General features: G+C 52.1%; 1 protein-coding gene across 1 annotated transcript; it reads right to left on the reverse strand.

Moving 5' to 3' along the window:
* Positions 1–4988: 4988 nt before the first annotated feature.
* LOC141727795 (olfactory receptor 14I1-like) lies at positions 4989–8396 on the reverse strand. The gene is made up of 2 exons (XM_074534083.1): positions 7487–8396; positions 4989–5038 (listed from the first exon to the last, which is right to left on the reverse strand). Exons 1-2 carry the CDS (start codon positions 8394–8396, stop codon positions 4989–4991), a joined length of 960 nt encoding a protein of 319 aa, XP_074390184.1.
* Positions 8397–11397: the final 3001 nt, after the last annotated feature.

Raw genomic sequence — 11397 nt, forward strand, 5'->3', positions numbered from 1 at the left:
AACAGGACACAATTTAATATCAATCACACTCTTCCCTGAGCTATGTGCAACACCCCAGCAGTATCTGATGAGTCCACCATCCCTAAGTGATTTCCATACCAGAATTATTTATACAAACATGGTTCTATGATTGATGTAAAGAGAATCAAGTTCTTGTATAAGGATGCTCACCTGGAGTGGGTGCAAAGCAGCTCGAACAATTCCTGATTTGCAAAGCTGTCATTGGTGGATGGAGAAAGGAGGTCAGGCTGCTCTTGGTTTTGAGGAAATGCTGAAACCAGCCTGACTCATTTCATCTCCTATCCTGGCTGATCTCCCCTCTTTCCCCTTCCACCCATTGGCTTTTGTCTCCCACCAGCCTCCCCAGTGAAGAACCTGGCTCTGTGTTCTCCATCCCCTCCTTGCTGGCACTGCCAGTCTGGCATTAGGAGCCCCTCAGCCTTCCCTGCTCCGGGCTGGACCAGCCCAGCTCCCTCAGCCTCTGCTCACAGCCCAAGGGCTCCAGCCCCACCTTGGAGGCCTTTCCGAGACCCTTCTCCAGCTGCCAGACATCTTTCCTGCCCTGGGCAACACCAACCAGGCCTCAGTGACCTGGATAATCCCCATCCTTGATGTCCTGGTCACACAGCCCTGGCCCCTTGTCCCCATGTCAGGCTCTGGGGTTGATTTTGTGGAACATCCTTTTGGTGGAGGCTGTGGCTCCAGGTGGGCCAGGGGGATCCCGGGGGACTGGGACCCTGCTGGGCATGGACAGCATTGGACTTGTTGGGAGAAACTGTGAGGGGGAGCTGGGGCAGAGTGACCAACTCAGTGACCTGACACAGCCCCTCTGGGATGTCACAGCTTGCTCTGTGATGTCACAGCCCATTCTCTATTGTCACACAGATGGTCTCTGATGTCACAGCCAACTCTGTGATGTCACAGTCGGCTCTGGAATGTCAGACCTCTGCCCTGTCACAGCTGGCTCTGTGATGTCATAGAGGCAGTCTATGATGTCATAGTTGCTCAATGACCCCACATTACCCACTCTGTGATGTCATAGCCCACCCTGTGGCCTCATGTCACCAGATGATAAATTGTCTCCACCAGGTAAGCACACACAGTGCTGGTTCTCCAAAACCCCAGGCCTATGGAAACCACACAATGCCCATTGTGTGAGAATGGGAGCTGAAATTCACCAGCCTCAGTGTCCTGCCAGCTCAGCCAGGCCCACTGGAACATTGGGGTCCAGGAGCACCAGGGACCACCAGAGACCCCAAGGACAGAAGAATGCATGGGTAAAGGGGAGGGGAAATAAGTTAATGATTTTGGGGAAATTATTATCATATGTGTGTTTAGTCCAGGACAATCAATGGATATGTGTGCAAAATACAGAATATAAGCAGAAACTTTCCTGTACTCAGCATGCATGGCTTTGGGAGGAGTTATCCCCCTGTGCATCCAGCCAAATAAAGAATGCTGCTTCTTAATGCTATATTGGGGTTATGGAGTTTTCTATTGTACTGAATTTTTGGTAACAATCCCACTCCCAAGCAAAGCTCTGTCTCCTGCTGGTCACAAACAGAGAAGGGCTGGTGGGAGATGTGGTGGTTGGAGGCTGCCTTGGGCACAGTGACCATGAAATTCTTGGGTTTCCAATACTATGTGAAAGAAGGAGGGGCATCAACAAAACTTCTACGCTGGACTTACAGAGAGTAGAGTTTGGCCTACTTATGATGCAGATTTGGGGAATACCATATCACGTACTGATTTTTTAAAGGGAAACAGCCCTTAAAAACAAAGGGATCAGGAAGGATGGACGCATCTCAAGAAAGTAATCTCAATAGGGAAGGAGCAGCCTGTGCCTCTGTGACAAAAGATGAGGGCAGGAAAATGACTGGCCCAGCTGGGCATGGAGCTTTAGTGGGAACTTGGGGAAATAAGAGAGTGCATTACCTTTGTACAGAAGGTCGGGCAACTCAGGAAGTGTTTAAGGATGCTGTTAGGTCATGGAGAAAAAAAAGTAGAGTGATGAAAGCTCGATTGGGACTTAACCTGGCCACTTCTGTGAAAAAGAAAAAAACTTCTTCCGAAATAAATTAATAGCGAAAGGAGGGATAAGGAGAATATCTGCTCTCTACTGGATGCAGTGGGGAATGAGAGTAACTAAATATAAGGAAAAGGCTGAGGTGCTTAACACCTTGTTTGTCCAATTTTCAACAATAAGACAGGTTTTCCTCAAGTACTCTCCTGAGCTGGTGGATGGGCACAGGGAGCAGAACAGCCCCCCTGTAATCCAGGAGGAAGCAGTTGGTGACCTGCTGAGCCACTCAGATGTTCACAGGTGTATGGGATCGGATGGGATCCATCCTAGGGGGATGAGGGAGCTGTGGATGAGCTCCCCAAGCTGTTCTCCATCATTCACCATCAGTGCTGGCTCAGCAGGGAGGTCCCAGAGGACTGGAGGTGCCAATCTGAGCCCATTCCCAAGAAGGGCTGGAAGGAGGAGCTGGGGAACTCCAGGCCTGTCATCCTGACCTGAGTGCTCGGCAAGGTTATGGAACAGATCACCCTGAGTGCCATCACAGGGCACCCACAGGATGGCTGAGGGATCAGAGCCAGCCAGCGTGGATTTCAATATCTGCACTGATGATCTGCATGAGGGGACTGAGTCCAGCATCAACAAATTTGCAGATAACACCAAGCTGGGTGTGAGTGTGGATCTGCTGCAGGGTAGGAGGGCTCTGCAGAGGGACCTGGACAGGCTGGATCCAGGGCCCAAATCCAACAAGGTGAGGTTGAACAAGACCAAGTGCTGGGTCCTGCACTTTGGCCACAACAACCCCTGCAGTACTACAGGCTGGGGACAGAGTTGCTGGACAGCAGCCAGGCAGAAAGGGACCTGCAGGGACTGATGGACAGCAGGCTGGACATGAGCCAGCAGTGTGCCCAGGTGGCCAAGCAGGCCAGTGGCTCCTGGCCTGGATCAGGAATGGTGTGGCCAGCAGGAGCAGGGCAGGGATTCTTCCCCTGCACTCAGCACTGGTGACGCCACACTTCGAGTGCTGTGTCCAGTTCTGGGCCCCAAATTCAGGAATGGAGGAGCTGGAGCAGGTCCAGAGAAGGGCAACAAGGCTGGGGAGGGGCCTGGAACACAACTCCTGTGAGGAGTGGCTGAGGGAGCTGAGGTTGTTTATCCTGGAGAAGAGGAGGGTCAGGGGAGACCTCATCACTTTCTGCAACTCCCTGACAGGAGGGTGCAGCCAGGTGGGGGTCAGGCTCTTCTCCCCAGGCAACAAAGATAAGACAAGCGGACGAAGACATAAGTTGAACCAGGGGAGATTTGGGCTGGAAATGAGGAAATATTCTTTACAGAAAGGGTGATTGGGCACTGGAATGGGCTGCTCAGGGAGGTGGTGGAGTCACTGTCCCTGGAGGTGTTTAAGGAATACTGGATGTGGCACTCAGTGCCATGTTCTGGGTGACAAGGTGTGTTTGGGTCACAGGTTAGAGTTGCTGATCTCCAAGGCCTTTTCCAGCCTGGTTAATTCTGTGATTCTGTGATGATTGTGACACTGCAGTGCCCTGAGGCAGGAAGGGGCCATTGTGACACTGCAGGGCCTCGTGGAACTAAGAGGATCACAGTGACACTGTGTACTGAAGGCTCCATGGAACCAAGGCCCCACTGTGACACTGCGGGGCTGAATGGAAGCAAGGAGTGCAGTGTGACACTCTGGGTCCTCGTGGAACCATGGAGGCCACTGTGACACTGCAGGGCCTTGTTGAACTGAGGAGCCATTGTGACACTGTGGAACCAAGGAGACCCTTGAGAGATCTTTGGGCCCAATGGAACCAAGGGGCCATTGTGACACTGCAGGGACTGGTGGAACTAAGGTGGGGGGAGTTAAGTGCTGGTGAAATGCCAGTGCCCCCACTAGAATATACTTACTCATTTTCTGCTGTGAGATAGAATTAGAAGGAAAGCAAAGCAGGCTTAAGACTTTAGAAGAGTATAAAGAAAACTTTATTAACGGTAACTAAAAGAAAAAATAGTAAGAATCCGAATATAACTTTTAGAACACCTCTGTTCCCCCCTACAACCTTTCCCACTAATAACATACAGAAACAATTCAGTCAATTTATCATGTCTAGAATTGTCTTTCTTCAGTTCACTTAGGGAGAGGAGTCCCTCTTGCCATTTTAGGGAAACTTCTCCACAAGAAAACAGTTCTCTCATGGCTTTTAATTTCCATGACCAGCAGCTGCCCAGGACTCTGCAATCGTGAGTCCCTCCCATCTTTTCACAGCCTTCCCACAGTTGTGTTTATGGGCTTTGTGCACTTATGGGGTATTAATTTAACGATGACCTGTTAAAGAGCAAAAGATTTCTTTATCTGTCTCTGAGATGATCTTCATCTCTGGGAACAGAGGTCTTCCTCTTTTCCTAAGGCCAAAGGGTCTTCATCACTCCTCTCTCTCTCTGTTCAAACTTCTCATGGGATCACAGCTAATTCAGCATCTGCTTGCTTTAGCATAAATGCCTTTGCTCATATCTACAATTTGAGCACTTCATCCCCACATACTTTCAATGAGTTACAGGGAAAAAAGAGTCTGATGTATCAATTATATTTTCTCCATTGCCTTACAAGAGGATTTCAGCCCAGGACTGAGGCATTTTCTCAACCCTTCCATCTGGGGCTTGACTTCTTCTTACTGACCTACATGTCTTATGATGTTCTCTACATCATAACACAGAGTGTCTTCACTCTGTTATTTTCTTTCACTCAAGGGAGGACTGAAGGTCTGTAAGGCTTATCTATGCACTGAAAGAGTCAATATCTGCCCCAGGGCCTGCAGATGCTCATGTGATTCCTGCCGTGTGGCGGCGAAAGCAATTGCGGTGCTGGAATTTTCAGGCTGCCCTGGGGGCTGTGTCAGGATCAGCTCCATGGCCGGTCTCTGGCCCCTGCTGCATTCAATTCCAGGCAAAGGGCCACTCTCTGTGTGGGCTACAAGGCCGCCTCTGGCCTCAGCCACATGATCTCGTGCAGCAGCCACACTGGGGGGAAATGGCTGAGATCTCAGCTGGAACACACCACGGGCAGATGGCCTGGCAGCTGCTGGCGCCCAGCTCTGCTGGGACAGGGCTTGGCAGGGTCCCTGAGAAGGGGCCCAGCCATGCAACAAGGCCTACCTGGCCTGTCCTGGCTGAGATGGGATCCAAGCCGGCTTTGTAACCTGTTCCCAGGCTGGAAGCGAGCATTTTTCCCAGAGTTAGTTTGTTTTTAACATGTGTGTTCATAGAGATGTGTCCAGCTTTCTAGTGGTTTAACAAGGTGTCAGTCTTCAGAACCAGTCACTGATTGGTGCTTTCAGGCACAGAGGAAGATCTCAGCAGCTCTTCTCAGAATAATCATTTCTATGGGTGACTTCTTCCCTCCTCACCAAATGTCAATTATTGCAAAACCAGCACATAGGGAAAAATTGTGACACTCTGGTGCCCCATGGAACCAAGGGTCCCTTGTGACACTGCAGGATCTTGTGTAAGCAGGGGTCCATTGTGACACTGCGCCACCAGGGAATCCATTGGGGCACTCTGGGGCCTCATGGAACCAAGGGACTACTGTGACACTGTGTAACCTTGTGGAACCATGGAGGCCATTGTGACACTGCAGGGCCCCATGGAACCAAGAGGCCATCAGGACACTGTGGAACCAAGGAGAGCATTGCTGCACTGTGAGCATTCATGGAATCATGGATCCGTTGTGACGCTGCCGAGCTCAAGGATCCAAGGGACTTTTTGACACCAAGGGGTCCCCTGGGAAAAAGGAACCTTTGTGATGCTTTAGGGCCTCATACAACTGTGGTGACCAAATTGGCTGCAAGTGTTGTTCTGCTGGAGGGTAGGAGAGCTCTGCAGAGGGACCTGGACATGCTGGATCCAGGGCCAAATCCAACAAGGTGAGGTTGAACAACACCAAGTGCCGGGTCCTGCACTTTGGCCACAACAACCCCTGCAGTGCTACCGGCTGGGGACAGAGTGGCTGGAGAGCAGCCAGGCAGAAAGGGACCTGCAGGGACTGATGGACAGCAAGCTGGACATGAGCCAGCAGTGTGCCCAGGTGGCCAAGCAGGCCAGTGGCTCCTGGCCTGGATCAGGAATGGTGTGGCCAGCAGGAGCAGGGCAGGGATTCTTCCCCTGCACCCAGCCAAGTTGTGGCCAGGTGTGAGGCCACACCTCAAGTGCTGTATCCAGTTCTTCGCCCCCAATGTTGGAAGGCCATGGAGGGCCTGGAGTGTGTCCAGAGAAGGACAACAAGGCTGGGGAGGGGTCTGGAAGAGAAGCGTGGTTAAAAGGACCTGAGGGAGCTGGGGTTAAATAATCTGGAGGAGGCTCAGGGCAGACAGGGTTGGGTTATGGTGCAGGTTGGACTTAATGATCTCAAAGGTTTGTCCCAATAAACGTGAGTGATTTCCTTGCCATCACCAGCCCTTGCTGGCCCCAGGGGCTGATGGCATTTGTGCTCCCTCAGGTTCATGTCCCCACACCAACAGCATGGGGGTGCTCCCCCTGCTGTGTGCAATGCAAACAGGGGCTGCTGAGCCAGTGCTGCCATGTCTGTGCCTGCAAGGATGGGGCACCTGTGTGAGCTGGGGGAGAGGCCAGGGCTGCAGAGGGGGGATGTTGTTGGCAGCTCCATGAGGACGCTCTGGGACGCTGCCCTGGGCTGTGCAGTGCACTGGGGATGGATCAGCCCCTGCTCTGCTGCTCCTTCCCATCTGCCCCAGGGCCCTTGCAGAGCCCCAGCCATGCTGTTTGCCCCCAGCCTGCCCACGGCCAGCCTGGGGCTGCTCATGGGGCTTTTCTGTGCTGAGCATTGGCCTGGGTGTGTTCTTGAGAGAGCCTGGGCAAGGAGCCTGGAGCCCCCAGGCCCTGGCCTGAGGCGTCAGCGCTGCCCCAGCAGTGCCCATGGCCTGTCCCTGCTGCAGCCCCGGCACTGCCACCTCCAGGGCTGTGCCCGGCCCCGAGAGCACTCAGGCCCTGCAGCAACACCAGGGCCACCAGGGCAGCGGGGCAGGGCCACAGCAGCAGCACTGGCAACACCAAGTGCTGCTGCTGCTGGGCACAGCTGCTGGGCCAGCACTGATCTGCCCCCAGCTCTGCACACAGACATTGCTGCTGCAGCTCCAGTGAAGGGAAGAGAAGGGGATCCCTGGGGAAAATCTCTGATTAGAGGATCTCTGCTGGAATGCTATTTAGTTCATCTGAAGCAACCAAGGGCCCAGCTACTCATTGAACACATTCTGGGGCCATGGCAAAGGTGGAAAGAAACAAAATGAGATATGGCGCAAACAACTGCATTTCTTGAGGTCAATATTAAATAAATGTTAAAGAATGGAAAGAATTAACCAACAACCAATCCCAACAAGAACTATCAAAATTGACTTTTATTATATGTGGCTTGCAGAAACTGGCCAGCAGTTTAATGTTTCTGAAACCACCCACTTTTCAGTCTGCACACTGCAGCTTTGAGCTCCTGGTTCCTCAGGCTGTAGATGAGGGGGTTCAGGGATGGAAGCACCACCGAGTACAGAACTGACAGGGCCAGATCCAGGGATGGGGAGGAGATGGAGGGGGGCTTCAGGTAGGCAAAAAAGCCAGTGCTGAGAAACAGGGAGACCACGGCCAGGTGAGGGAGGCAGGTGGAAAAGGCTTTGTGCCGTCCCTGCTCAGAGGGGATCCTCAGCACAGCCCTGAAGATCTGCACATAGGAGAAAACCATGAACAGAAAACAGCTAAATACTAGACAGACGGAAAACACAAGAAGCCCAAGTTCCCTGAGGAAAGATTTTGAGCAGGAGAGCTTGAGGATCTGTGGGATTTCACAGAAGAACTGGCCCAGGGCACTGCCATGGCACAGGGGCAGGGAAAATGTATTGGCTGTGTGCAGCAGAGCATAGAGAAAGGCAATGGCCCAGGCAGCTGCTGCCATGTGGGCACAAGCTCTGCTGCCCAGGAGGGTCCCATACTGCAGGGGTTTGCAGATGGACACGTAGCGGTCGTAGCACATGATGGTGAGGAGGGAAAGCTCTGCTGACATAAAGAAAAGAAAGAAGAAAACCTGTGCAGCACATCCTTTGTAGGAGATGTCCCTGGTGTCCCAGAGGGAATTGTGCATGGCTTTGGGGACAGTGGTGCAGATGGAGCCCAGGTCGCTGAGGGCCAGGTTGAGCAGGAAGAAGAACATGGGCGTGTGCAGGTGGTGGCCGCAGGCTACGGCGCTGATGATGAGGCCGTTGCCCAGGAGGGCAGCCAGGGAGATGCCCAGCAAGAGGCAGAAGTGCAGGAGATGCAGCTGCCGCATGTCTGCCAGTTCCAGCAGGAGGAATTCCCTGATGGAGCTGCTGTTGGACATTTCTTCATTCTGGACATTGTGAGCTCTTCAAAGAAAACTATTTGGACAAGGTACCTTGAGTGAATCTCATGCTATTTTCTTACAAAAGCACTCAAAATTGCTTCTCTTTCTTTGGGGTAATTTCTTTTACCTTTTTTGTTTTTCAGTGTCCGTTTGGGTTGCTAAGTAACTGTGTGTTTTTTAGAAGTGACGGGAGTCCTGTTTTTAGCATTGCTCTCAGGCTGAACACTGGGGAGCCCAGAGGGAAAACAAGACTCCCTGTGCCCCAGTGCACTCAGACCTGCTTTTCCAACACAGGTGCCCTTTGCTCATTTCACTATTTTCTAGTATGGGATGTACAAATTGAAAACTGCATTTAAAAATTACGTGTCTTTTTAGAAGACTCCAATTTCAAAATCAATCTCTCCAACTCTTCTCTCTCTCCCTATGCAGCTGGACATGAAGGGATGCAAAGGGTTGGTCTAGCTCTCTGCTGCCTGGAGTTGTGCCTACTGGGAGCTGTTTCTCTCTATCCAAGCCTTGTCCCTGCCAGTGCTGCCAGAGCCCAGCCCAGCCCTGGGGGCTCAGCTCTGCCCTGCAGACCCCTCCCAGCACAGGGCACTGCCCGGGGGCATCTCCCTGGTAGCAGGGCCTTAAGGGCAGGGCAGACAAACAGAGATGCTGCAAGCCAAGGAGCTGCTGCTGCTGGCTGTAGGGAGAGGAGGCTGAGGAGGCACTTTCTGAGGGAGATCTGAGGCCCATCTGCTGATGGCCTGGGTGACAGTACAGGAGTGTCAGTGACACAGCCAAAGCTGACAGCCCCTTTCCCTTCCCTTTAGGAGAAAGCTGAGAGCAGCCCTGGCCATGCAGTACCATCTCCAAAGCAGGAGGAATCTGCCCTGATGGGGGTGGCTCCTTCCACCTCCAACTTCTCCCCTGCAGCGCACATGGGGAGCTGCCAGGCAGGCTGAGAGCTGCCCCTGGCAGGTGGCACATGCCCTGGGCTGGCCAAGAGCCCCGAGGGCTGCAGGAGCTGCTCTGCAGGACAGCCCTGGGCAGCCCTGGCTGCAGCCCCAGCTTCAGCCCCTGCAGCCGTCCCTGGCAGCAGGAGCTGTCCTGCCCTGTCCCTCTGACGGTGCCCAGGGCAGCCTCGCTCTGCAGCACATCCTCCTCCTCCTGTGCACAGAGAAACTGGGAGAGTCCTCCTGACACATGCCCCAGGCTGTGGGGTGTGCTGGCTTCAGGAGATCCCTCCAGGAGCACGGGGGACATGGCCCTGCACCCACACACTCACCATGCACAGGGCTGTGAAGATCTTTCCCCAAGTGAAGTCTCAGCTCAATGTCTTCCCAATCCTGATTGCCTTCAGCCTGTCTCTGCCTGGCTCCTGTCCCCTCAGTGCCTGCAGGCAGAGCCCTCAGGCCTGCTGGGCTGGGAGAGGTGCTGGTCCTGGGAAGAGCTGTTCCTTTAAAGCTCAGCAGCACAGACACAGGACAAGGACTTTAATGAGCCTCTTGGGGATTTGGTGTTGTTTACATCAGACTCAGTCCCAGAAAGTGTCTTCAAAAAACTTCACAAGAACTCAAAATTAAATTTAAACTCTGAAGTTTCTAAAAGTTTTAATGGGTCCCACTGGAGAACGCAACTGAGAAAGTGTCCTCAGGTTCCAGTTAGAGCAGAACACTGGAGGCAGTGATGACAGCCAGAGACAAAGAAGGCCAAGGTGTCTCTGGTGCTGAGCACACCTGGATGTGTTTGAGGAATGCAAAGGGTCAAGGCCTGAGCCCCAGCCCCTGGCCAGGCAGATCCTGTCCCTCCCTCCTTGCTCAGGGCTCTTCCCAGGATAGGCACTGGCATGTGGGGATGTGCAATGGCAAGGGCAGGAGCATTGGACGGCCCCTGCCAGGCTGCTGAGCAGGGACAAGGAGGCAATGAGGCCCCAGCTCTGCAAGGGTCACTTGTCTCCTGCTCCTGCCTCAGGCCCAGGCCCAGCAGCCATGGCCAAAGTGCTGCCCAGGTTGGCTCTGGCAGGGCTGTCTTGCAGCTGCTGCCCATCCCTGTGCCCTGTGCAGCCCAGGCTGTCCCACGGTGTCCCTGCCCTGCGTGTCTGTCCCTGCAGGCTCTGGGAACAGGTCCCCCTGTACGTTTTGGACACATACCTTGGCATATTGGGATTTTGTCCAAGTGTGATGGTGGTCACAAGGGTTTTCAGGGTGAGAGAGAGACGAGAATGTTGAATCCATGTTCAGAAGGCTTGATTTATTTTTTTATGACATATATACTACATTATGACTATACTAAAAGAAATAGAAGAGAAAGTTCCCAGAAGGCTAGCCAAACTAAAGACAGAAAAGAATGAATAAAAAAGGTCTGTGTCCCGGCAGAGAGCAAGAGCAGCTCTGCCATGAGTGGTCAGTAAATACAAACATCTACAGGAGACCAATCATGGATCCACCTGTTGCATTCCACAGCAGCAGATATCCATTGTTTACATTTTGTAAAAAAAAGAGGCCACAGCTTCTCAGAAGGGAGAAAAATCCCAATAAAGGATTTTTCAGAAAAGATGTCTGTGACACACATGGATGGCTATAAGAGACCGGAGCATAAATTCTCATCCCTTTTTTCTGAAAATATAGGATCATAAGTCCCTATACTATCCTTTTGTGGTGTTAATTATAATGAAACTGACCTTTCTGAAGAGAAGGGTGTCCTTCTTTGTTCATAATATCCAATAGAAATATAAAAATAATTAAGAATCATTTTAGGCATTGGAATTCATGACCATGGCACTCCAGAAAGGGGCCTAGGAAGAATCCATGTGTTTTTCGGTACAAGTATTGTTCTGGAACCTTGAAATATAACTGAAGAGGACAACTAGAAAGTGACTTTGTCCTGCAGCCTTATGGTGCTTCTTTTTTAAGAAATTCATGTGTAAAATTATAACTAATCTGATGTCACCTGTATTTTTAGAGGGAAAAAGGGGTCATTAAGGGTAGCTAAGGCCTATCCATAAGACATTCTA

This window comes from Zonotrichia albicollis, unplaced genomic scaffold (assembly GCF_047830755.1).
Source record: "Zonotrichia albicollis isolate bZonAlb1 unplaced genomic scaffold, bZonAlb1.hap1 Scaffold_254, whole genome shotgun sequence".
NCBI lineage: Eukaryota > Metazoa > Chordata > Aves > Passeriformes > Passerellidae > Zonotrichia > Zonotrichia albicollis.

Bases quoted from the DNA above. Each gene is read 5' to 3' on its own strand.
- LOC141727795 (XM_074534083.1), bottom strand. From the start codon at position 8,396: ATGTCCAACAGCAGCTCCATCAGGGAATTCCTCCTGCTGGAACTGGCA. The intron at 5,039-7,486 runs GTGGGTGGTTTC...ATTTCCCCCCAG, and splicing joins TGCAGTGTGCAGACTGAAAA to TGTGGCTGCTGCACGAGATC.